A 26,953-nucleotide genomic window follows, 5' to 3' on the forward strand; every position below is an offset into this window, starting at 1 on the left:
GCCAGGCATATCTGGTAGCAAATTGAAGTGATTGCTGAACTAAAGCCAGTAGGGGAAGTAAACATGGCAAATGGTCTGTCTGAGGCTAACTCAGCAAGATTATTTTCCTTCTTAAACTAAATTATCCTTTTATTATTTTGCATGACATACACAATGAACTTGCTGAATCACCTTGCCCATTTTTATCATTGTTTTAAAAATTAATCTAGACCCAATATTTCATCTATGTAAGACACTTCTGATACAGAAATTTCCTCTACCAATTTAGATTTGCAAATTATTTGCAAGTAGTAGTCTTAGAGAATTGTGAAAGTATTGAGAGGTTAAGTGATTTGTTCATGAACATACTATCTAGAACTTGTCAGAGGTGGACTGGGGATACAAAAATATAAATGAAATAAAGGCAGCCTTCAACAAACTTGCCTTATACATATAAATTTGCACAAAAAATATGTACATTTTGAAGATCTATGAAAAAAATGTTATAGGAAACTCCCATTTAGGAAATTCCTTCTTCCATTGCAAATCAGTGTCTATTCTGTAGGTTATGGTATTCAAAAAATGTCTGGAACTCAAGAGTTTAAATGACTTTCTCAGGAACACATAGCCAAATATGGATCAAAGGTGAATGAAATTTATTAGCACCAAGGCAAAATCTCTAAAAATTGTGCCATTCTTCTTCTCATACAAAATAAATCCAATGCATAATAAAAAATTCAGAGAAATACTGAGGCATTAAAGAAATATGTAGGATGGGGAAATTTTAAGAAAGGTCTTCTGTGGAAGATACTAAGTCATTTTCTTGCTCTACTCTTCAGATTCTTTCTGGAAAATGAAGGAAGTTAAGTTATCTTTAAGTTCCCCTTCAGCTCAAAAATTTCCTGAATCTATATTTTTTCCCTTCAGGTCCCTGAAGTGTGCTGCCACCAATAAGCCGCAGCCATGAGTTCAGATGCTGAGATGGCTGTTTTTGGGGAAGCCGCTCCTTATCTCAGGAAGTCCGAGAAGGAGCGGATTGAAGCCCAGAACAAGCCTTTTGATGCAAAGAATTCTGTATTTGTTGTGGAACCCAAGGAATCCTATGTGAAAAGTACCATTCAGAGCAGGGAAGGGGGGAAGGTGACAGTGAAGACTGAAGGTGGAGCGGTGAGTAAGGGATGGGTTGGGGGGAGAGAGACAGAGAGAGAGAGAGAGAGAGAGAGAGAGAGAGAGAGAGAGAGAGAGAGAGAGAGAGAGAGAGAGAGAGAGAAACAGAGAAACAGAGAGAGAAACAGAGAGAGACAGACAGACAGACAGACAGACAGAGAAATGACACAGACAGAGAGACAGAAACAGAGAGACCCACAGCCAGAAATAGAGAAAAAAGGGGGAGAGGGTTAGACAAAGAAGGAAAAGGATCAGGAGGGAGAGGAGGAGGAGGTAGAAGGAAGGAAGGAAGGAAGGAAGGAAGGAAGGAAGGAAGGAAGGAAGGAAGGAAGGAAGGAAGGAAGGAAGGAAGGAAGGAAGGAAGGAAGGAAGGAAGGAAGGAAGGAAGGAAGGAAGGAAGGAAGGAAGGAAGGAAGGAAGGAAGGAAGGAAGGAAGGAAGAGACATATAGAGATACAGATAGAAACAAGAGACAGAGGCATAAAGAAATGGAGAATGAAACAGAAATAGATCACAGAGAGACAACAGAAAGAAAGACAGAGAGGAGGGAGCGAGAGACAGAGAAATAGAGAGAGACAAAGATAGAAACAGAGAAAGACAGAGATCAAGAACAAGAACAAGACAGAGAGAATGAATGAATTTTTTTCATCAACTTATTTGATACTTGTTTTCTGTTTTGAGTTTTATTTTTTATTTTATTTTTGGCCAGACTCTGACAGTAAAGGAAGATCAAATTTTCTCCATGAATCCTCCCAAATATGACAAGATCGAAGACATGGCCATGATGACTCACTTGCATGAGCCAGCTGTCTTGTATAACCTCAAAGAGCGTTATGCAGCCTGGATGATCTATGTGAGTACATACCTGAGTTCTATAGCAATTCATTCAAGTTTGGCCCTCAAGCAATTCACAAATTTAATGTGAAAGCACAAACAAATGATGCACTCAAGTTACTGAAGTTTATGAAACAAGTTACTACCCAAATCAAATATGCAGGTCAATTAAACAGAGAAATTGATAAGGTGAAAATGCATTATGTAATTATTTTCTTTCTTCATACAGACTTACTCAGGGCTCTTCTGTGTCACTGTCAATCCCTACAAGTGGCTGCCAGTATATAACCCAGAGGTAGTGGCTGCCTACAGGGGTAAAAAACGACAAGAGGCCCCTCCCCACATCTTCTCCATCTCTGACAATGCTTATCAGTTCATGTTAACTGGTAAGTGATTCAATATTAACCAATCAATCTAAAGTATACAAGACATTTAATAACAATGATAATAATACTAATACTAGCCATGAAGAGCACAGCTGGGGCCAATCCCTTGGAAGTAAAACATTTCCACAAAAGGATAATAAGTCATCAATAAATCATTGGGAAATTTTTACAGGATAAAATTCCATTCCAAAGATGAAGATAATATTTCTTACATAGCTATCCTAATCTCTAGTTAACCAGAACTAACTTCAATTTAACTAACTTTGAGCTTATAATCTCTTTTTCTATTATGCCAAAATAAATGAAATACTTGTGGCGGGCTTTATCTCTGACAAAAGCCAATAGATAGATAATATAGACAATTTTACTTAAGAACTTTCAAGTATTATTGAAATAATGTTATATTTAAATTATCATCTTGACAAGTGATTGAATAAAACATGAAACTGAAATTTTTCACTACAATCATTTGTATCTACATTACATATCACAGATTATGCCATAATTAAGAGTTTATAAGATTATAAACTTTACCTTTTCAGAAATATTTTATGATTTAAATACTTTTAGAATTTTGGAAAACAAAGAAAACTCAAAATCATTTTTTATATAGTTCAGAAATGGTCATTTTAAGGAAACAACCTTTTTTTAAATTTCAATTTACTCCTTCTGGGAAGTTAAGTATACTTAAAACTCTTATTTTCTTTTTCACAGATCGGGAAAATCAGTCAATCTTGATCACGTATGTACATATCATATTAGAAGATAGGAATGAGGGTTAATAATTGCATTGCTTATAATTATTTGAGAGTCTGATCATTTCTTTCATATGGGTTGGCAGTGGAGAATCCGGTGCTGGAAAGACTGTTAACACCAAGCGTGTCATCCAGTACTTTGCAACAATTGCAGTGACTGGGGAAAAGAAGAAAGAAGAACCAACTTCTGGAAAGATGCAGGTAAAGCCTTCCTGACACTGAAGACAATGGAAAGCAGCATGATAGAGTATATGCAAATGTCTGACAACAATCTTTCAGATATGTAGCATTGAGATCCTTTTTGCCGGAGACTGCCGGAGCTAAAATTGTGAGGCTAGAACCAGTGAATGGAAATATTCAACAAAAAGGTTGCCTCTTCTAGTATTCTTTTATTTATTTATTTATAAAATTAAATCCATTCATAAATATTTATTAATCATCTTTTTTGGGCAAAACATTGTTCTAGTACCATGGAAATATAAAAGTTAATTAAGATGCTTTCCTTGACTACACTGACATTAATTACAGTCTAGTAACATGATAGACATCAATTCTGATAACACAAGGTAAAATGATAAATGGAGTAGCAAGAGAAGAACAGAAGATATCAGTGAGTAATACAGAAATGCCTTAGCTGAGTTGAATTGCTGTAAATTTCCTTTTTGCTGATTCTTAGCATCGTAAGAAATATGCAGAATAGAAGGGGAACCAGGTGAGTCATTTCAGCAGAATACAGAAGATTTCCCCTAAAGACACTCATCTTTTACTCTTTTTATTTTAAGGGGACCCTTGAAGATCAAATCATCAGTGCCAATCCCCTACTGGAGGCCTTTGGCAATGCCAAGACAGTGAGAAATGATAATTCTTCTCGTTTTGTAAGTTTCCACCTATTCTTTTTTACTTATCAAGTATTAGGACTGTCATATCTATGTGATATGTCAGTATTCCTTAATATAGTTCTCAGAAGCACAAATAAATTCTGTATTCCCATTGACGTATGTATGACAACAAAAACTCTTTTATGATCTTCTTTTACAGGGTAAATTCATTAGGATTCATTTTGGCACCACAGGAAAACTGGCTTCTGCTGATATTGAAACTTGTAAGTGCATTGAAAATAGTAATCTAGCTTTTTTTTTCTTTAGAGATTTAAATTAAAAAATCATCTCTTTGTCTATTTTTCTTTTCTTCTTGTTTTCAATCTTTATATTTACATTTTTTTCTTTTGTACATACTTTAGATCTATTAGAGAAGTCCAGAGTTACCTTCCAGCTCAAGGCTGAAAGAAGCTATCACATCTTTTATCAGATCATGTCCAACAAGAAGCCAGAGCTTATTGGTGAATAAATCACTTTTGATTTATATGTGAGAAGTTAATAACTTTTCAAATAATTTATATTGTGATGTTTTATATAAAAGTAATAATTCTGCCTATATTTGCCCATTTGTGCAGAGATGCTTTTGATCACCACCAACCCATATGACTTTGCATTTGTCAGTCAAGGGGAGATCACTGTTCCTAGCATTGACGACCAAGAAGAGCTAATGGCTACTGATGTAAGTAGCACAGAGTGAAAAACAAAAGAATCATTTTTATTTGTGCAATTCAACTTTCATTTTTCCATTTATTTAAAAGGAAGAGCAAGTTGTACATAATAGATTTGCAGCTTCATGTGCAATCATTTTTATTATACTATGTTATGAAAATTCTTGTTTCACCCTACAAATTTAAAATAAAGTAAAATTTTAAAAATTTAAATAATGAATAGCTAATTGGCCTTAGGATCAGGTGATTCAAAATCCACAATTGAGCTAAGTGAAGGTGAGGAAGTTGCTTAATCTCTTAGTGGCCCCAGTCAACTTTTTAAATTGAATAAAGTTATAGAGTAACATTGATAATTGGAATTTCCTCATTGGAAGTTCCCAATATCAATGAAATCACAGGACTGGGATGAAAACAAAAATAAATAATAGTTAAACATTTTTTCTTTTTCTTTACAAAATCTGCGATTTCATCCGTATACAAGACAGAACCTATCTACTTTACAACTCTCAGTCTTATAGAGCTGTGTGTGTGTGTGTGTGTGTGTGTGTGTGTGTGTGTGTGTGTGTGTGTGTGTAGTCCCTGACTTGAAAGAGCTTTCATTGGAGCTAGGTTATGAAAAAAAATTCATGCCTCACACTGGAATAATAGAGAGTTAAGTAACTGGAAATTTGTATGAATAAAAAAAAAAAAAGAGAAGCAAGAAAAATAATAGGGAAACAGGGAAGTTTGCCTGTTATCTTTAAAGCAATCTTCAGGATTGGTTAAGTGATGAAGTAACCTTCCTACCACCGTAATGAAGAGCATCTACAACTTTGACAATCTCCTTCATACATATCACATTTGCCTTATAGTTATTTGTGTCCAAATGTTCGGTCCCCCTTGTTTAATTGTAGGTTTTTTGAACATGAGTCTGTCTCATTTATCTTTAAAAGGTCCTCTCGTACCTAGTCTAGTGTCTCACATGCTTAATAAATATTTGTTAAATAGATTTGAAGACAATATGCTTATAGATAACTGAGATTGGGGAATTTATTGTATTAAATCTTTTGTCAGAGTGCTGTTGATATCCTGGGTTTCAGTAATGATGAAAAAGTGGCCATTTATAAGCTAACAGGAGCTGTCATGCATTATGGTAACATGAAATTCAAACAAAAGCAACGAGAGGAGCAGGCTGAACCAGATGGCACAGAAGGTATTGATAATTCTAGATAGCATTTGTGAATGATAGACTTGTCTAATAAATATCTAGTTGAATCACAGAAATATAATATGCCTTTGTATACCTTGTACTGGTAAGCATAGAAAAGACATAATAAAACAGCTGTTAATGGAATAACAGTGTTCCCCTAAACATAGCCAATGATCTGAATGATGTATCCACACAAATTTAATTCTCTCTAATTTCTCTTTGACTCTAGCCTGCATTCTTCTTTCTTTCTAGCAGTATTCCAAATTAGTTATTCTTTCCAGACATCAGACTCCTCACCTATAAAATGAGGGTGTCAGGCAGCTAGGTGGTTCAACAAACAAACAAACTCAAATAGGGTCATGACATGATTAATAGACTAAACAATAAAAGCAAAAAGGTGCTTTTAAAATGTTTGTTTATTGACTAATTGATACAATCCTTCTCCTGTAGAGTTTATAATCTAGTAAGAGCATCATAGTAGATTACCAACACTTTTAATCTATAGATAGTATTTGTAGGCAAAATATTTTTATAACATATGTTCCAATTACCACTGCAAAATTCAAAAGACCAAATTGCTAATAAAAAACATCTTTGTAAATGAATTCTCATCAGAATCAAAAGATTAGGGATTGTGGAATTAGAAACATCAATATCACACGGGATTACAGTGTAAACTATTTTTGGAGAGTCAAGGAATTGTTTACACACACACACACATATATATATATGTATATATATATATATATATATATATATGTATGTATATTCCTGCCCCCTGAAGCTGGGGTTAAGTGACTTGTCCAGGGTCACACAGCTAGGAAGTGTTAAGTGTCTGAGACCAGATTTGAACTCAGGTCCTCCTGAATTCAGGGCTGGTGCTCTATCCACTGCGCCACCTAGCTTCCCCAAGTCAAGGAATGGTTAACATCCATATTTCTCTCAGAAATTTTTAGATCAATTTGATTTTTTTTCTGCTCTATGAAATCCTTATTCTTCTCTCTATGCTTTTATAGTTGCTGACAAGGCTGCCTACCTTCAAAGTTTGAATTCTGCCGACCTCCTTAAAGCTCTTTGCTATCCTAGAGTGAAGGTCGGAAATGAATATGTAACCAAAGGTCAGACTGTACAGCAGGTAATATGGCTAAAGTCACTTAATTCAAATCAACCAAAGGGAACTCTAAGGGTTTGTTCTCTCTGACTTCAGAAACCATCCTATTCTTCTAAAAGGTATACAATTCTGTGGGTGCTTTGGCAAAATCTATCTATGAGAAGATGTTCCTGTGGATGGTCACTCGTATCAACCAGCAGCTGGACACCAAGCAGCCCAGACAATACTTCATTGGAGTCTTGGACATTGCTGGCTTCGAGATATTTGATGTAAGTTGTTAGGAAAAATAGAGCACTAAATGGAGAAATCTACATAATTTGCTTTTCTCTAACTTCCCTTGTTTTTCAACTCATTCAAAATGTTTTGAATTTGACATATTCAGTTCAACAGCCTGGAACAGCTGTGCATCAACTTCACCAATGAGAAACTACAACAGTTCTTCAACCACCACATGTTTGTGCTGGAACAGGAGGAGTACAAGAAGGAAGGCATCGAGTGGGAGTTCATTGACTTTGGGATGGACCTGGCTGCCTGTATTGAACTTATTGAAAAGGTGTGTATACATTTTTTCATTACACAAAATGCTTAAGAAAAATTTAAATTTTGCTCAAGAATTTTTTCATTATAGCTTTTTATTTACAAGATATATGCATGGGAAATTTTTCAGCATTGACAATTGCAAAACCTTTTTTTCCAATTTTTCTCCTCCTCCCCCCACCCCCTCCTCCAGATGGCAGGTAGCCCAATACATATTAAATATGTTAAATGCAATATATATATATCCATATAGTTATTTTGCTGCACAAGAAGAATCGGACTTTGAAATAATGTAAAATTAACCTGTGAAGGAAATTCAAAATGCAAGCAGACAAAAGCAGAGGGATTGGAAATGCTGTATAGTGGTTCACACTCATTTCCCAGAGTTCTTTTGCTGGGTATAGCTGGTTCTATTCATTATTGAACAAATAGAACTGATTTGGTTCATCTCATTGTTAAAGAGAGTCACATCCATCAGAATTGATCATCATATGGTATTGTTGTTGGAGTATATAATGATCTCCTTGCCTGCTCTTTTCACTCAGCATCAGTTCATATAAGTCTCTCCAGGCCTTTCTGAAATCATCCTGTTGGTCATTTCTTACAGAACAATAATATTCCATAACATTTATATACCATAATTTATTCAGCCATTCTCCAATCGATAGGCATCCACTCAGTTTCCAGTTTCTAGCCACTAAAAAAAGAGCTGCCACAAACATTCTTGCAATATGGGTCCCTGTCCCTTCTTTAAGATTTCTTTGGGATATAAGCCCAGGAGTAGCACTGCTGGATCAAAGGGTATGCATAGTTTGATAACTTTTTGAGCATAGTTCCAAATTGCTCTCCAGAATGGCTGGATGTATTCATAGTTCCACCAACAATGTATCAGTGTCCCAGTTTTCCCACATCCCTTCCAACATTCACTATTATCGTTTCCTGTCATCCTAGCCAATCGGAGAGGTGTGTAGTGGTATCTCAGAGTTGTTTTAATTTGCATTTCTCTGATCAATAGTGATTTAGAGCACCTTTTCATATGAGTAGAAATAGTTTCAATTTCTTCATCTGAAAATTGTCTGTTCATATTCTTTGACCATTTATCAATTGGAGAATGGCTTGATTTCTTATAAATTAGAGTCAATTCTCTATATATTTTGGAAATGTTGCTCAAGAATTTTTAACACTCCTAAAATTAATTGCTTCCTCACCTCTTCAGAGGAGGAAGCTTTGTGTAAGTTCATTATTGTACTTGGAGCATTCCTGCCTCTAGGTCATTGACAAATAAATGGATCTCAACTTTTTTATTCATACTTCCAAGAAAAGTGCTTTATACACTCACAAGTTCCTGAATAGTAACAAAGGAGGGAGTTTACTTTACCCTAACACAGCCAAGATATGCAAAAAAATATACAATGGCATTTACCTTCTCTAATGTTAAGTGGCCCCATCATCTCCAGTTGGAAATAAATCTGGTCAGTTAATCATCAGCGCATAAAAATTGTTGATTCTACCATACCAGCATATTTTGACAATTCAAGCAGAGGGATTCTCATGAAAAGAATAAAATTTTATATCTTCTTGAAGACTATGCTGATTTTTGACACCACCTGAGATATCATGTTATTCTAACTATTGATTTAGATATTTCTTTTGAGATTGTCTTTTGAATCAGTCATATTGTCTAATAGTTTAATTTTAATAGAAAACTAAAAAGACAAAACAAATTATAATCATATGTTTCACAATGTGGAGTCATAGTTCCATAGTTCCATGGGCATATAATTTTATAACATAAGATGTACTTTTATAATAGAAAAGGTAGCTTTTCATATCCATATAACTTTTAGTTTTTATTTGATTTTGTCATTTCATTCTTGATATTAACTACGAAGTAGTATTTATATTTACCTAAATTCACATAGTATCAAATCTTCACAGAAAACACATTTTCAGCATATCCCTAGCATATGTAATGATGGGTTTATGTATTAGCATTTGAAGTTGCAAAGTAAAGATTATCTCATTTATCACATATATACTTCTGAAAAATTGTATTTTCTGGATTATAAAATTTCTACATACAATTGAAGTAGTTTTTCCTGGGAGAATGTAACTAAATATTTCTTCTCTATCCTTAGCCAATGGGCATTTTCTCCATCCTAGAAGAAGAATGTATGTTCCCCAAGGCAACAGATACTTCTTTCAAGAACAAGCTGTATGAACAACATTTGGGAAAATCCAACAACTTTCAGAAACCCAAGCCTGCCAAAGGAAAGGCTGAGGCCCACTTCTCCCTGGTGCACTATGCTGGTACTGTGGACTACAACATTGCAGGCTGGCTAGACAAGAACAAGGATCCCCTGAATGAAACTGTGGTTGGGCTCTACCAGAAATCTGCAATGAAAACTTTGGCCTTCCTCTTTGCTGGAGGAGCTGCCGCTGAAGCAGGTAATTTTTCTTAGTACCAAGGATTCTTAACCATTTTTGTGTCATGAGCCTATTTGGCAGCCTGGTGAAATCTATGGTTCCCTTTCAGAACAATATTTTTATGTACATAAAATACAAAGAACTACAACGAAACCTATAAGTAATTACCAAAATATTTTCAGCATTGACAACAAGTTCATGAACTCCAGTTAAGAATCCTTTATACAGGGAGTTGGGTATCTGAAAAGTAATACTAAATATTATCTCCAGGAAACAGGCCTATTTTGCTCAGGATAGAAAGATTCCATCCCTTCTCTATGCTTCCTCTTCTTATAATTATGTTTTGATGGATTTATCCTGGGAATCTCTTTTAGTAAAATTGTATTGTCCTAGCCTACTGATATGAATAATAATCAATAATAATGAATAATAATAATAATAATAATAATAATAATAGTGTATTGGGGATAATATAAATATTAAGAACCAAAAGGAATTTGGGTAGGAAATTTTTTTTAATTATAAGTAATAAATATATAACATTTTATTTCTTTTTATTTTTCCAGAGGGTGGTGGTGGTGGCAAAAAGGGTGGCAAGAAGAAGGGTTCTTCTTTCCAGACGGTGTCAGCTCTTTTTAGGGTATGATATGATCTTTAAATCTATAGTAAGATGTAAAACAATTATTCTTAAAAAGACCTAGAAAGTCTCTCAGAGAAAAATTTTAATTGAAGATATTCCAAATACTTATTATGTCATTTCTCCAGTATATGCTACAAATTTATTATAACAAAAGCCAAATTTCCTTTCAATCTAAAACTCAAAAGATCTGCTCACATCATAATTATTGAAGGTATTCAAGATTAAACTAAAATCTGCTTTCAGACCCAACTTTTTCTCTGTTATGCCAGTCTCACAAAAGACTTTATTCAACCTTTCTCTGAATGGCAGTATTTGAGATAAAATTCAACTGAATTTGTATATAAATGTAAAGGATGAAGACATTATTAAGATGTCCCTACTATCTGTCTGCTTTCATTTACCTGGTGCATCCCAGTTTTTAAATTTTTTAAAGGTTAGTTATATTTATATCAACAAACTTAAAAGTCTCAACAGAGTCCCAAATTCCTTTATACATTTTTCTTCTTTCACAATAGCTTTTCTTGACAATATAGACAGGAGGGCAACTAGGTGGCGTAGTGGATACAGCACCAGCTCTGAAGTCAGGAGAACCTGAGTTCAAATCTATCTCAGACACTTAATACTTCCTAGCTGTGTGACCCTGGACAAGTCACTTAACCCCAATTGCCTCAGCCAAAAAAAAAAAAAAAAAAAAAAAAGGAAACAACATAGACAGCATAAATGAACTTACTTTCTAACCTCCTTTAAATTTTTTTCCAGATAGTACTATAAAATTATAGTGAAGGATCATCAAAAATATATAATATTTTATATAATATAATATGATATAAATAAAAATATCAAAAATATTTATTGCCTTTTGGATGTATGTATGTACAGTACTATATGTCCTGTTGGCATAATAAACTTACTATGTCCAAAACAAACCTTATTATCTTTTACTCCAAACCATTCTCTCTTCCAAATTTCACTTCTAAGGGCATCACTACTCTGCCAGTAATGCAAGAATCAAAACCCTGGTGTTATCCATAATACTTCTCACTCATTTCACACTTCAGTCCACTGACAAATCTTATTTCTACCTTCACATCAATCCCATATATCTTACCTCCAACTACATAGACATTATCTTAGTTTAGGCTCTTATCACCTGGGCTATGGTAATAGCTTTCTAATATGTCTCCCTTCACTCCAATTAATTCTCTACATAGCTGCCCAAGTAATTTTTTGAAAGCACAGGTCTGACTGTCACTCATCTATTCAAAAAATTTTAAAAAGCTCCATATCACTTCCAGCATCAAATACAAATTTCTCTGATAAAATCTCTTCAAAATCTGGCTCATTCCTACCTTTCCAGTCTTCTTACACTTTACTCCCTTCCATGATAACTTTATGTTCCAAGGACACTAATGTACTTGCTATTCCTAGCACATGACATGTTCATTTCTCCATCTTCATGTCTTTACATTAGCTGGATACCATGTCTGGAATTCTCTCCCTTCAGTATCTGTCTCCTGGCATCTTTTCCATATCACTTCAAATCTTCTGCAAGAAGTCTTTTCCAGTCTTTCATAATATTAGTATCTTTACTCTGATATTTGTTCAAATTTACTGATTTTTCTTGTTTGTTTGTACATAGTCATTTGCTCTCACATTAGATCATAATCTCCCTAAGAACAAGGATTGGTTTTGTCTGTCTTTGTATCCCTAGCACTTTCCATAGTACCTAGCACGTAGTAAGGGCTTTTGTTTATTCATTCTTGAAGAGGACCATGATATCAGAGAGGTGATGCCATGGCATGCAAATGAATTGGTTTTGAGTGAGGGACGGCTATGTGAGTTCACATACCTCACTTTTCCCTCCAGAACCATCTGGATCCAGTGGTCAGATGTAGATAAGAGTGACTGAAGATATCCCTGGATAAAATGGGAGACAAGTCTTGGCCTTTTTAAGCTAAGGTCTTAATAAATGCTTGTTGACTGACTGATATTCTAATATGAAGGTGACTCCTCTAAAAGAATATGTCAATAAAGCTCAAGTTCTGTTAAGCATAAAAAGCATTAAGAAAGCACAGTGATGTCTGTTGCTTGAGAACCAGCCTAAATAAATTTGATGATTCTCTTTAGCAGAAGATTAGCTCCCATCTGAGTAATTTTTCTTGGTCTCAGCAACTCATAAAGACCTTCCATTAAAACACAGAAGGGTGGAGTTCTACTTTGGTAAAGGAAGAATATACAACAAATGGAATCCCAGATTTTTGAGATATTGAAGTGAGATAGGGCACTGATAAGGTTTTCGGGTAGTTAACAAGAAGCAATTATTAACATCTTTTCTTGTGGTTTTATAGGAGAATTTAAATAAGCTGATGACCAATCTTAGAAGCACTCACCCTCATTTTGTACGCTGCCTCATTCCCAATGAAACTAAAACACCTGGTAAGAAACTGGTGATATTCAAATAGGTGCCACTGTTTTTACCTTGATTTTTAAGTAAAATTTATGAACTTGGTATTGTTTTTCTCAGGTGCCATGGAACATGAACTTGTCTTGCACCAGCTGAGATGTAATGGTGTGCTAGAGGGCATCAGAATCTGCAGGAAAGGATTTCCAAGCAGAATCATATATGCTGACTTCAAACAACGGTAAGGCCTTCTCTATTATCATTATTTTCACCTTTAAATATCATATCATCTCTCTTTTACATGATAGCTCTTTTCAATGTTTCAACAACAAAACATTAAATATTATCAATTGAAAAGTTATCTGAAAAGAGAAAAATCTGAGTAATTAATAGCACAGGAAATTTATTCTTCTAGCTACAGTAGAGAAATATCCTGGTCTGGATGGAACTCCATTTGATGGAAAACAATACCATGTTTATTCATTCATTCATTTGTTTATTTATTTATCTACCTGCCCATCTATTCATTTATTCAATAGTTCATTTATTTATTTTTGAGACTGAGTCTTCCTGTTTTGACCTATCTGGAAGCATAGCAGCTAGCACAAGCCCAATCTTACTACTGATTAGCATGAGACTTTTGATCTTTTCTGTTTCTGGTTTACACTGGTTCACCCTGCCTTTTAAACAGTCTGCTGGCCCTTGATTCCCAGCAGCTTATTTACTAGTTTTAGTGCAGAATCCTGATTTGTTTATCCAACCTCTGGAAAGAATTCTTAAACTCAAGTAATCCCGCAGCCTCAAACTCTACCAGCAGCAGAGCCTACTTCATTAATATATATATATATATATATATATATACACATATATATCTTTCATTTATATATCATCTCCATTTCCCAGCATATTCTTTCCTCCTCCAATATACATAAAGTTATAATTCATAACAAAGAATACAAAAGAAGGAGGAAAAGTAGTCCATCATATCTAACTAGTAAATCAACAAGTCTCCCATCTCTTCAAAAAAAGAGATAGGGGGTATTTATTCTTAGATATCTTCTTTAGGGCCAAGCTTGATTATTAACCAAGTGTTTATTTTGATTTTCTTAAATTAACACAATTTATAAACATTCTTGTGAGGCTGCAATGGTTATTAATAAAGAAAATAACTTGATATTCTTATTATTATAATAGATATAAGATTTGTATGTTACTTGTATATAGATGATTCTCTTTAGCAGATTAGCTCCCATCTGAAAATAACTTGATAAAGAAATAACTTGGTCATTCTTCTTATTATAATAGATACAAGGTTTTAAATGCAAGTGCTATTCCAGAAGGACAGTTCATTGACAGCAAGAAGGCTTCAGAGAAACTTCTTGGATCCATTGACATTGACCATACCCAGTATAAATTTGGGCACACCAAGGTACCACTAACCACTAACTATAATTTCTCTCCTAGATAATTGCTTTCCATTTGAAATTTCTACTGGAAATTATCAAAATTAACTTTTCCTTTGTGAAGGTCTTCTTTAAGGCTGGTCTTCTGGGAACCCTAGAGGAGATGCGAGATGATAAATTAGCTCAACTTATCACCCGTACTCAAGCCATATGCAGAGGCTACCTGATGAGAGTAGAATTCAAGAAAATGATGGAAAGGAGGTGAGACCCATTTTCCAGTGTCTATATTTCATTTTCTTTTAATTGGATATTATTATACAATCTGCTAAATGTATTCCTAAATAACCAATCTATAAGCATTTATTAAATGTATTTTTCCAGAGACTATAGTAGGCATTGAGGATGCAAATGTGAAATTGAGACATCCTCTATCCTCAATGAGATTGTATTCTCTTTTTTCATGGGTCTCATTAATTTTTAATGGTACTTTATTTTCCAAATATATTCAAAGATAGATTTCAATATTCACTTTTGCAAAATTTTATGTTCCAATTTTTTCTCCTCGTGCTCCCCTCTGTCCTCTCCCTAAGACAGCAAGCAATCTGATAGAGGTTAAACATGTACAATTCTTCTAAACATATTTTATATTCTTCATCCTGAGCAAAAAAATAAAAAAATCAAAAGGGAAAAGACACAAGAAAAAAAGAAAAAAAACAAACAAATAACAACAAAAAGGTGAAAATACTATGTATGATTCTTTGTTCTTTTAATTTGCTTCTAATATCACCCTTTATATGTAAATCTTGAATCCTTATCTTTATAAAGGGTATTAGATATTGGTCAATGCCTAGTTTCTGCAATACTGTTTCCAAAGGTTTGGGGTTTTTTTTTTTGTTTTGTTTTGTTTGTTTTTTGTTTTAGCAATTTTTGACAACTAGTGAGTTCTTATCCCAGAAGCTAGAGTCTTTGGGTTTATCAAACACATTGATTATTGTGTCTTGTGAACCTAACCTATTTCACTGATCCACTACTCTGTTTCTTAGCCAGTACCAAGTGGTCCCAATATACTAAATCTTGCACAGCTAGCTTCATTACATTTGAAATGGATTTTCATTTGCAGAGAGTCCATCTTCTGCATCCAGTACAATGTTCGTGCTTTCATGAATGTCAAGCACTGGCCCTGGATGAATCTATTTTTCAAGATCAAACCTCTGCTTAAGAGTGCAGAAACAGAAAAAGAGATGGCCAACATGAAGGAAGAATTTGAAAAAGCCAAAGAAGATCTTGCCAAGTCTGAGGCCAAGAGAAAGGAACTGGAAGAAAAGATGGTGGCTCTGGCACAAGAGAAAAATGACCTCCTCCTCCAAGTACAATCTGTGAGTATCCTGCTATGTCATTCTGCAGCAATCAGGTTTATTTAATAATAACAATCATTTAGTCTTTATTAAGTGTCCACCAACATTTATTATTTTACCACTACCATATAAGATATGATATTTTTAAAAATTATTTCAGAAAGCTATAAACTGCACAGGAAAAGACATTGGTTGTAGAATTAGAAATCATGAGTTTGACTCCAGACTCTGCTATTTATTAGTTTTGTAACTCTGACAAAATTGCCCATGTGCCTCAGTCTCCTCATCTATAAAATGAACATAACAATCATATTACCTATCTCACAAAATTTTTTGTAAAATATTTTATGAACCTTTATGTGCTATGTAAATGTGAATTGTTATTTCAATCCAATTTTTAAAATACTTGGAACAACAATCAAAAGATAGACACTTCCGAAATAATTTTATACATGTGCATACTATTCATTCAATGTAAATTTACAAACACATTTGTACATACCTACAAAAATCCATAAAAACCAGAAAAACATATATGTGGGCATATCCATCTACATGTGTGTAAATACATGTGCATGCACATGTTTCCTTATAAGTACATATATGTTTATGTGTGCATGTATGTGTATATGATGTGTATTTTTTGATTTTTTTTGTCCTGACTTCCCAAAATCTGGAATTAGACTGGGCTAAATTTTCCTTTGGAAAAAAAATTTTGGGGTGGCAGGCATAAATCAGAATGTGCTTTTTCCTCATCAGGGCAAAAAGTAAGCTAAAAGATGTTACACATAGAACTCTTAATAATGGATAGATGTAAAAAAGGGAAATAGTCTCTGTTCTTCCAAAGTAACTGATTTTTCTTTCTTCCCCCTTTTCATTTGCCTTTCAACTTCTTAGGGTACTGGCACTTATATTCAATTAATAGTAATAACAAAGTAATAAAATAGTAATAGATAGTATCTGCAATATAAGTTTAACTTATAAGCAAGATAGTGCTTTGTTGAATTTGAATCAATAGCTACTGTCTATTTCTACTTCCTTTTTAGTAGATATGCTTTAAACTTAATCCTAGGAATTCAAGGAATTCAAAGGAAAAGAAAACAAAATAGATCACTCTGAAAATTATTTTGTGTTCTCATTCTCCTACCTGCTTTCTTTTCTTCAAGCTTTCTTTTATAGATTATATAGATTTACAATGCCATTTCACACCTAAACTTTCCAATGTACTTCCCCATTTTAATCATTTGTCCTGCAAATTAAGAGTACAAGAAGGCCAGGATACAAGTGATAACACAAAGGACAACATGCTATTTGTCTTTATTACATATCTATTTCATATTTTAAATATTTTAGGGAAATATGAATAAAGATGGTAGCTTATGGTTTCCTCAAAAATACATATTCCTATTTAGGGTTTTTTTTTGTTTGTTTTGTTTTGTTTTTTAACAAATTGGAGAATTTCAGTTTTGTAAACTGTCTGTCTACTTTTTTCTCTCTGCTCTGGCTGTGTCTTCCACACTCCAAGCTTATTGTATTATTGAATAAAATCAGATAATTTACATTGAAGGGATTTTTAAATGATAAAAGCATGCTAGAACTTTAGGGCACTATTATGCAAAATCAATTGATAAATTAATTTTAACTGATCAGTTGGATGAATCAGTCAATCAAGTTAGCACATATAAATCCAAAAACTGATTTCTTCTTGACTTTCTCTACTTTTTTGACAAGTTGCTCTGTGTAGCATAGACATAGCTTTAGAAAAAAAAAATTTCCTATCATAGGAAGCAGAAGGATTGGCTGACGCTGAGGAGAGATGTGACCAGTTAATCAAAGCCAAAATCCAACTTGAAGCTAAAATCAAGGAAGTGACTGAAAGAGCTGAGGATGAGGAGGAGATCAATGCTGAACTGACAGCCAAAAAAAGGAAACTGGAAGATGAATGTTCAGAACTCAAGAAAGACATTGATGATCTTGAACTGACACTAGCCAAAGTGGAAAAAGAGAAACATGCTACAGAAAACAAGGTACAAAAAGTATCCATGAAAATGAAATTATTTATATTATGCATATATTGTGTACAAGTATGACACAATGTAAACTAATGCAAAAACATTTTCTCTCATAAAGGTGAAAAACCTCACAGAGGAGATGGCAGGACTGGATGAAAACATTGCTAAGCTCACCAAAGAAAAGAAAGCACTCCAAGAGGCTCATCAGCAGACCCTGGATGACTTGCAGGCAGAAGAAGACAAAGTGAATACATTGACTAAAGCCAAAACCAAATTGGAACAACAAGTAGATGATGTAAGTATAAAAATACATAGACCCATACAGTGGTGGGGATTTTTTAACACTAATTAACTCATAGAATTTTAAAGCTGGAAATTTAAAAAATAATAATTTCCTTCTTTAATATAAAATAAACCATTTTCATATCAAAGAAATAATGATACTGCATTCATGAAATTTTTTAACATAACTGATTTTCCACCAACAATTATATTATTTTAAAGATTGAAATCGGTTTGGCTTAAAATTTTTCATTTCACTGCATATATATTAGTGACAACATATTCATACTTATAGAAAACAAATTAATAAAATGCATTTAAAAACTCAGCTTGAAGGATCCTTGGAACAAGAAAAGAAACTCCGCATGGACCTAGAGAGAGCAAAGAGGAAACTAGAAGGTGACCTAAAGTTGGCCCAAGAATCCACAATGGATATCGAAAACGACAAAGCACAGCTTGATGAAAAATTTAAAAAGTAAGTAAATGTACTCCATTATTAAACTGAATGAGATAAAATGTTGCTGAAAAAAAAAAGATATATCTAGAAAAGTTTATAGGACAAATTTAATTAGCTTAGAAGGTGTTTATTTATTGGCCCTGTTTTCTAAAATTCACATAACAGAGGGATATTAATGTTTTATTTTAAAAAAATAAAAAGAATCTTATGGGATTATTGTTTTCAACTTGCATTGTTTTTCTAAAAGGAAAGAGTTTGAAATGAGCAACCTACAAAGCAAAATTGAAGATGAACAAGCTTTGGGTATGCAATTGCAGAAGAAGATCAAGGAATTGCAGGTAAAGTCATCTCTTCCTTGGGTTTCAGAAAGCATGAAAACATTCACTGACAGGAAGACGTTTATGGATGTGTTTTTCCTTATTGCCAGGCCCGCATTGAAGAACTGGAGGAGGAAATCGAGGCAGAACGCGCCTCACGGGCAAAAGCTGAGAAGCAGAGATCTGATCTCTCCAGGGAACTTGAGGAGATCAGTGAGCGCCTGGAAGAAGCTGGAGGAGCGACTTCAGCTCAGATTGAGATGAATAAGAAACGAGAGGCTGAATTCCAGAAGATGCGCAGGGACCTTGAAGAGGCCACCCTGCAGCATGAATCCACAGCTGCTGCCCTCCGCAAGAAGCACGCAGACAGTGTTGCTGAGCTTGGGGAACAAATTGATAACCTGCAGAGGGTCAAACAAAAACTAGAGAAGGAGAAGAGTGAATTGAAAATGGAGATCGATGATCTTGCCAGCAATATGGAGACTGTTTCCAAAGCCAAGGTATTGTGGTCTATTGTAAAAATCATCCCTTCATTTTTGTTTACAAAGAAAAAATGAAAACAAATGTCTATTTTTGCCCATCCTGAATATTAAGGTTTTAGGAATATAAGATTCAGAGCTGAGAAGAGAACTTAGAAACCATCTAACCTAATCAGAGGAAAAAAAATGATGATTTTGTTGACTAGATAGCCAGTATGAAGAAGAAACTAAGGCTGACCCCCATGCAAAAGAGTTCCCATTTAGCTACTTCTTGACAGAAGATAAAGCAATATTTTTAATAGTGAAGTTTGAGTATCTTAATTAGAATTATTTTATTAGAAAGGATTACATTTAGTCTTCCCACATTTAATTTGCTAATGCAAAATTTCTTTAAGTTGTTTTTTCTTTATATATAAGATATGATGGCAAAGAAAATGATTCTCTTGACTTTAGGCACATCTCTTTTAGTACACAATTTTAGTGATGCTAAAAGCATAAGCCAGCTTTGAATTTTCTTTGATTTCAGACTTACAAATGAAATTATAATTTCTTTTTTAATTTCTTATTTTATAGGCAAATCTGGAAAAAATGTGCCGTACTCTGGAAGACCAGCTTAGTGAAGTAAAAACCAAGGAGGAAGAACAACAACGCCTAATAAATGACCTATCAGCTCAAAGGGCACGCTTGCACACAGAATCAGGTAAAGTATGAAGGATTTCTTGTAGTCATAAGGACTAGATTCAAATTCTGGCCAGTCACTTCATATCTTGGGCAGGTTACTTACCCCATCTGGACTTCAACTACAATATAAGAGTTAAATGAGATGGCCTCCTAAATCCTATTTCTATAACGTCCCTGAAGATGTTCTGAAAGGGAAGAAAGTATCTTTTATTTTGCTACTTCTATCAAATACAAATACCACTCAGTCAATTCTGCTTCATGCTAATTGCTTCATGCTCAACTCCAACTTAATCTTTTATTAAATAAGTTTTTTTTTTAATACATACAAAGTAAGTTTTCAACATCCACCCTTCCAAAACCTTGTGTTCTAAATTTTTCTCCTTCCCTCCCATTCTCCCCCTCCCCTAGACAGCAAGTAATCCAATGTAGGTTAAACATGCAGTTCTTCTAAGCATATTTCCACATTCATCATACTGCATTAGAAAAATCAGATCAAAAAAGAAAAAAATGAGAAAGAAAGAAAGAAAAAAAGACAAGCAAACAAACAACATTACCAGCAACAAAGTGAAAATACTATGTTGTGATCCATGTTCAATCTCCATAGTTCTCTCTCTAGAGTCAGATTGCTTTTTCCACATAAGTCTTTTGGAACTGCCTTACATCTGTAATGCCGGACATCTTGTTGTCTTCAACTTAATCTTGATGGTGAAATATGAAGTTTATATAACTGACAAATATCCTTTATATTCAATCAAAAGCATTTAATAAGGGCCTATTATATATCAGTTATTGTAATTGGGATACAACTACAAAAGTGATACAGTCCCTGTACCCAAGGAGTTCATAATTTATTGGGAGATATGATTGCTCATAGATAAGTAAATATAGTGTGTACACTATATGTAGTGTATACAAGTGATTGGGAAGAGAAGAGTATTAACACAAATGGAAGATCAAGTAAACTTTTTTGAAGAAGTTAGACTTTGAGATGAAACTTAAAAGATGATAGTTTCCAAGAGCAACATGGGACAAAAGCTATGCAAAGTCAAAGGAATGTGTGAACAGTGTGTACAATATGTAACTTTTTATTATTTCAATAAGATATGAAAAACAGACTCCTAAAAATTAAATAAAGCCAGTACTTTTGAAGAGCTAAGTCTATTATTCCAAATTTCTCAACATCAAAGCAACTTCATTAGCTAAATTCACTTCACAAGAAGTACAATGGGGGGAAAAAAAAAAAACATGTTTTATATCATGTTAATATGATTCCATTTTACATTATACCTTCTCCTGGATAGATTATAAAATTTCTCATATATTGTACTTCTGCAGGTGAATTTTCACGTCAGCTTGATGAGAAAGACTCATTACTTTCTCAGTTGTCAAGAGGTAAACAAGCATTTACCCAACAAATTGAGGAACTGAAGAGGCAGCTTGAAGAGGAGACTAAGGTAAAAATTTTCACTCCTGAGGTTTTAGAATATATCCTCTCATTGAAGCAATGAGAGAAATAACATTGTCCAAGGCAAACACCACAAATCTTCTCTTTTTCAGGCAAAAAATGCTTTGGCCCATGCTTTACAATCTGCTCGCCATGACTGTGACTTGTTACGGGAACAATATGAAGAGGAGCAGGAAGCCAAGGCGGAGCTACAGAGGGCAATGTCCAAGGCCAACAGTGAGGTTGCCCAGTGGAGGACCAAATATGAAACAGATGCCATTCAGCGCACAGAAGAATTGGAGGAGGCCAAGTAGGGGTCTTGGTGAAGGGGCAAGAAATGGCAAAGATTAGGAAAGCATGTGGGAAAGAATAAATAACTTAGAGCTAGGAATAATAAAAAATGCTTTAATATCCATGACTTTGATAGTTTCTGTAATCTCTACAGGCAGTTCCCTTATCTCTAGAATGGGAAATTGGATTAGATTATCTCTAAAGTCTCTTTCAATACTAAATGTGAGGGTGCTCTCTACTTTTTAGTGGGACAAGAAAAGAGGTCATTTACTAGTCAAATTCACAGTGGAATGTACAGGAAAGGAATTGCGCCCACATCCTTCTCTCACAGACATTTCTAGAAGGGAATGGGGTATATCAAAACCCATATTACCCTCTCCCACTCAACAATTTCATACTTCCTTTTCATATCAAAATTAAAGGATTTATCTCTCACATACATCAGAGAGTTGCATGTGCATATACTCAAATATCCACCCAAATACAAAGATCTCAGAACTTTGAAGAAATAAAAGCTTTGCCCTCAAAATATTAGATTCCTTTGTGCTGGATCTAAGGAAATAAAAAAGAAAAAAGGAAAATAAATATTTTAAAAACAGCCTTGTAAAGTTAAATTTCATAACTCACTCTTTTCTTGGTCATTCACTTTATTAAATATGGCTCTTTTCAGAAAGAAATTGGCCCAGCGCCTGCAAGATGCTGAGGAACATGTGGAAGCTGTGAATTCTAAATGTGCTTCCCTTGAAAAGACCAAGCAGCGCCTACAAAATGAAGTAGAGGACCTCATGATTGATGTAGAGCGCTCCAATGCTGCCTGCGCTGCTCTCGATAAAAAACAAAGGAATTTTGACAAGGTATTTCAAGGGAAGTTTCAGTCTTGTGGGAAATATGCAAACTACATTGTTCTTGACCAGAGAGAATAATTATTAGTTGTTCTCTTAGGTGTTGTCAGAATGGAAACAGAAATACGAGGAAACTCAGGCTGAACTTGAAGCTTCCCAGAAGGAGTCCCGGGCTCTCAGCACAGAGCTGTTCAAGATGAAGAATGCTTATGAAGAATCCTTGGATCAATTGGAAACCCTGAAGCGAGAGAACAAAAACTTGCAGCGTGAGTGCTTTTCTTCTCTTTTATCAGTAAAATGCTGGAGGGAAATCTTTTTTTCTTTCCCTTTCCTTTTTTTTTTTTTTTTTTTTTTTTTTTTTTTTTGGTTTGTTTGTTTGTTTGTTTGTTTTTTGTTTTTTATCCTTGCTTAGTTGACTTTTGGTTTTTGTTTACTAACCAACAGAGGAGATTTCCGACTTAACTGAGCAGATCGCAACAGGTGGGAAGCAGATCCATGAACTAGAGAAAATAAAGAAACAAATTGAGCAAGAAAAGGGCGAACTTCAGGCAGCCCTGGAGGAGGCTGAGGTATATGCCAATCAATTAAGCAAACAAGAAATTATTAAGCACCTACTTTATTCCACTTGCTGATACATATATACAGATGATAACACAAATATAAAAATGAGCTGCTCTCCGCTTTTAGGAAACTTACATTATATCTGTATAGAAAAAATACAACAAATGCTATTTCCCCCATCCATTTAATAATCTATTTATATATAATTTAATAATATAATCATTGAAACCTAGCTCTATCATGTTAAAAAGGGGTGCTTCATGCATATGAGAAGCATAGTTACAATACTTTCCAGAATAAAAAAATGAATCACTATATCAAGGTATAGTAATTGCTTCTTTTTAAAACTCATTGTATTGTTTAGAAGATACCTTTGTGCTCAACTGATTTTTTTTTTTCCATTAAGGCTTCACTTGAGCATGAAGAAGGAAAAATTCTCCGTATCCAACTTGAGTTAAATCAAGTGAAGTCCGAAATTGACAGGAAAATCGCTGAGAAGGATGAGGAAATTGATCAGCTAAAGAGGAACCACCTCAGAGTTGTGGAATCAATGCAGAGCACACTGGATGCTGAGATCCGAAGCAGGAATGATGCCCTGAGGATAAAGAAGAAAATGGAAGGAGATCTGAATGAAATGGAAATTCAGCTGAACCATGCCAATCGCCAAGCTGCAGAGGCCCTAAGGAATCTGAGAAATACTCAAGGTATCCTGAAGGTAAGTTGACTTAAGTACACAAGATCTTTTATTAAATCTTCCATTCAGTTTTGTATTTTTTAATTTCATAGTTAATTTGTAAATATGATCTTAAAAATAATTTGTTCATGACTGGTGGTTTAAGATACAGGTTACTTTGACTACAGTTTTTCAGGTCCTAGGGCCTGAAAGAAAAATGCATTCCCATTTGTATGATTTGGTTCTTCTAACCAGTTTTAGTTTAAATTAGGTTTATCATTTGTTTCTGTTATATTTGTAATCTAAGTTATAAAAGACTCTAAGTACATAATGATTTTGTTTAAAAAAAAAAAAAACTGCATTTGCCTAAGCTTTACTTTGATGTGTGAACATAAGAATGATTAGATGTCCAAAAGTGATTTTCCTTTGACATGTAGGACACCCAACTACATCTGGATGATGCTATTAGAGGCCAAGATGACCTTAAGGAGCAGTTGGCAATGGTTGAGCGGAGAGCAAACTTGATGCAGGCTGAAATTGAAGAATTAAGAGCTTCTCTAGAACAGACCGAAAGGAGCAGGAAGGTAGCTGAACAAGAGCTTCTGGATGCCAGTGAAAGAGTACAACTTCTACACACCCAGGTAAGATTCATTTTTATCAATTGATCAACAAGTATTTATTAAGCATAATACTTAAAAGGCTCTATCCAAGGCATTGGAGATACAAAGACAAAAATAGTCCCCATCTTCAAGGGGCTTACATTCTATCAGAAATTAGAAATAGTTTCTAAAAATTGAGACAATTTTAGATGTTATATCTAACATCTGATACAAAATAATCATTGGCTTTTCTAAAGTTCTAGAAAGAATACATAATTGATATAATAATCCCTATCTGAGTTTCAGATATATTTAGAGACTCCTTAGGTTTCAAGTTACATGAAAAGTGGAGTGTTGCCTAATTCTAGCAGTTGCCTATTTTTAAGAAACAAATATAGAAAAACCTCTATCAACCCTCTAAAATTCTAAAATTAAAATAAAAAAAGTTTTAAAATATAAACCCATGTGGATGAAGAAGCCATCAGGCAAATTGAAAGTTTAGTCCTAATTTTGCTCATGTTCTAAACTGTACACCCAGTTTTTTTCCTGGTAGGCATATTTATCATATATGTGGATTAATTTTAATTATATGTTATCAAGATTACTAATTGTGCATTATTTTTTAAAATGTTCTAATCAGAACACTAGCCTGATCAACACTAAGAAGAAGCTGGAAACAGACATTACTCAAATACAGGGTGAGATGGAAGACATGGTTCAGGAAGCACGGAATGCAGAAGAAAAGGCCAAGAAGGCTATCACTGATGTGAGAAAAAAAACCTATTAATTTCTCTCTTTGATCTATTTATATGATTACATGACTTAGTTGTCTTGGTTTACTTACTAACTAGGCAGCCATGATGGCTGAGGAACTGAAGAAGGAGCAGGACACCAGTGCTCACCTGGAAAGGATGAAGAAGAACATGGAGCAAACTGTGAAGGACTTGCAGCACCGCCTTGATGAGGCTGAGCAGCTGGCCCTGAAAGGAGGAAAGAAGCAGATTCAGAAACTGGAAGCCAGAGTATATACCCTACATCTTAGATCTTTTCTAGTCTATTCTGTTGTCTCGTTTCAGCAAAAATTGTTGAAAACCACATCAAATTAAGCTTTGTCTTTTTCAAGGTTCGTGAGCTTGAAAATGAGGTTGAAAATGAACAAAAACGCAATGTTGAAGCTGTGAAGGGCCTACGTAAACATGAAAGACGAGTGAAGGAACTCACTTATCAGGTGAAGCTTTCTACCATTTTATATACCTTATTCTCCTTTCTCTTTCCCCTCAACCCCTTTTCCTCCCTTCCCCCAGCCCATGGAAATGAAAGATAATTATAGCTGTTGCATTCGAAATAATGAAATTACCTATTCATCAACTTTCAGACTGAGGAAGACCGTAAGAATGTTCTCAGGCTTCAGGACCTAGTAGACAAATTACAAACCAAAGTGAAAGCATACAAGAGACAAGCTGAAGAGGCTGTGAGTATAGTTCCTTGGCTATCATTTGGATAAGGCAAATGTATTTTATTTTTTCTTCTCTAGTTCTTTAGTGGTTTTACTGCATGATAATTCCCCACACCCTACACATTGCCTTCAAGAAACTAAACAGATCTGTGTTTCTTTTCTTCCCTTGCTGGCAACATCTTAAATTTAGGAAGGAAGAGTGGGAAAATAACAAGATGAGGGGGAAGTAGTTAGCTGAATTGTTCCATAGTCCCAAACTCTTCATTGCCAACATCCAGCAAGATTTTCTTTTTTCCCCTGAAAAAGAAGTGCAGACTTCTCTCTCTCTCTCTCTCTCTCTCTCTCTCTCTCTTCTCTCTCTCTCTCTCTCTCTCTCTCTCTCTCTCTCTCTCTCTCTCTCTCTCTCTCTCTCTCTCTCTCTCCCTCCCTCCCTCCCTCCCTCCCTCCCTCCCTCCCTCCCTCCCTCCCTCCCTCTCTCTCTCTCTCTCTCTCTCTCTCTCTCTCTCTCTCTCTCTCTCTCTCTCTCTCTCTCTCTCTCTCTCTTTGATAAATATGTTTTTAATTCTTAGGAGGAGCAGTCTAATGTCAACCTCTCCAAATTCCGCAAGATCCAGCATGAGCTGGAGGAGGCTGAGGAGCGGGCTGACATTGCTGAATCTCAGGTCAACAAACTTCGGGTTAAAAGTCGAGAAGTTCACACAAAGATTATAAGTGAAGAATAATCACAACCTGATGCTTTGATGTGACTGAAGAAATGAACATAATGTGAAATTCTTGGTTACTTCATTCTATAATTATTGTCTACCCTTTCTTTAATATCAAGGTAATAAATCCTAAAGAGAAATTTGCAAACCAAAGTTGCATTTGTTTTCTTACAATATAACTTCAGTAATATTAGGGTAATAATAGTTCACATTTATATAGTGCTTTAAATTTGGAAAGTTTCATGTATTATCACCTGATTTAATGACCTGTAATACAAGGCATTCCCATTTTACAGATTAGATTTCTGAGGCTCAGAGATTAAGTGATTTGTGTAGCGTTGCTCTAGTAGCAAATATTTGAAGTTTTAAATCCAAATCTTTTTTATTCCAACTCCAACACTCTATCAAATATGCTACTAATACTTT

The 26,953-nt window shown here is 34.6% G+C and overlaps 1 protein-coding gene across 1 annotated transcript in view; it reads left to right on the top strand.

Annotated features, from left to right (window-relative positions):
- LOC141566920 (myosin-4) overlaps nt 1–26,680 on the top strand; it is a 29,643-nt gene extending 2,963 nt beyond the window's left edge. Inside the window, exons 3-40 of the mRNA XM_074312070.1 lie at nt 907–1,146; nt 1,855–1,998; nt 2,209–2,365; nt 3,080–3,107; nt 3,207–3,321; nt 3,903–3,995; nt 4,159–4,222; nt 4,361–4,459; nt 4,574–4,677; nt 5,720–5,858; nt 6,872–6,990; nt 7,086–7,235; nt 7,349–7,519; nt 9,642–9,951; nt 10,497–10,570; nt 12,919–13,006; nt 13,095–13,212; nt 14,277–14,400; nt 14,499–14,635; nt 15,495–15,750; nt 17,514–17,756; nt 17,860–18,036; nt 18,353–18,498; nt 18,728–18,818; nt 18,908–19,297; nt 19,850–19,976; nt 21,293–21,411; nt 21,515–21,711; nt 22,363–22,546; nt 22,635–22,800; nt 22,979–23,103; nt 23,502–23,810; nt 24,206–24,409; nt 25,008–25,133; nt 25,219–25,389; nt 25,491–25,595; nt 25,743–25,838; nt 26,393–26,680. Coding sequence (XP_074168171.1) covers nt 943–1,146; nt 1,855–1,998; nt 2,209–2,365; nt 3,080–3,107; nt 3,207–3,321; nt 3,903–3,995; nt 4,159–4,222; nt 4,361–4,459; nt 4,574–4,677; nt 5,720–5,858; nt 6,872–6,990; nt 7,086–7,235; nt 7,349–7,519; nt 9,642–9,951; nt 10,497–10,570; nt 12,919–13,006; nt 13,095–13,212; nt 14,277–14,400; nt 14,499–14,635; nt 15,495–15,750; nt 17,514–17,756; nt 17,860–18,036; nt 18,353–18,498; nt 18,728–18,818; nt 18,908–19,297; nt 19,850–19,976; nt 21,293–21,411; nt 21,515–21,711; nt 22,363–22,546; nt 22,635–22,800; nt 22,979–23,103; nt 23,502–23,810; nt 24,206–24,409; nt 25,008–25,133; nt 25,219–25,389; nt 25,491–25,595; nt 25,743–25,838; nt 26,393–26,545 — 5,823 coding nt within the window. The 5' untranslated portion in view covers nt 907–942 and the 3' untranslated portion in view covers nt 26,546–26,680. The remainder of the gene's footprint in view (nt 1–906; nt 1,147–1,854; nt 1,999–2,208; nt 2,366–3,079; nt 3,108–3,206; nt 3,322–3,902; nt 3,996–4,158; nt 4,223–4,360; nt 4,460–4,573; nt 4,678–5,719; nt 5,859–6,871; nt 6,991–7,085; nt 7,236–7,348; nt 7,520–9,641; nt 9,952–10,496; nt 10,571–12,918; nt 13,007–13,094; nt 13,213–14,276; nt 14,401–14,498; nt 14,636–15,494; nt 15,751–17,513; nt 17,757–17,859; nt 18,037–18,352; nt 18,499–18,727; nt 18,819–18,907; nt 19,298–19,849; nt 19,977–21,292; nt 21,412–21,514; nt 21,712–22,362; nt 22,547–22,634; nt 22,801–22,978; nt 23,104–23,501; nt 23,811–24,205; nt 24,410–25,007; nt 25,134–25,218; nt 25,390–25,490; nt 25,596–25,742; nt 25,839–26,392) is intronic.
- The last annotated feature ends 273 nt before the right edge of the window (nt 26,681–26,953 follow it).

Source organism: Sminthopsis crassicaudata, chromosome 4 (genome assembly GCF_048593235.1).
Source record: "Sminthopsis crassicaudata isolate SCR6 chromosome 4, ASM4859323v1, whole genome shotgun sequence".
In the NCBI taxonomy this organism is placed as follows: domain Eukaryota; kingdom Metazoa; phylum Chordata; class Mammalia; order Dasyuromorphia; family Dasyuridae; genus Sminthopsis; species Sminthopsis crassicaudata.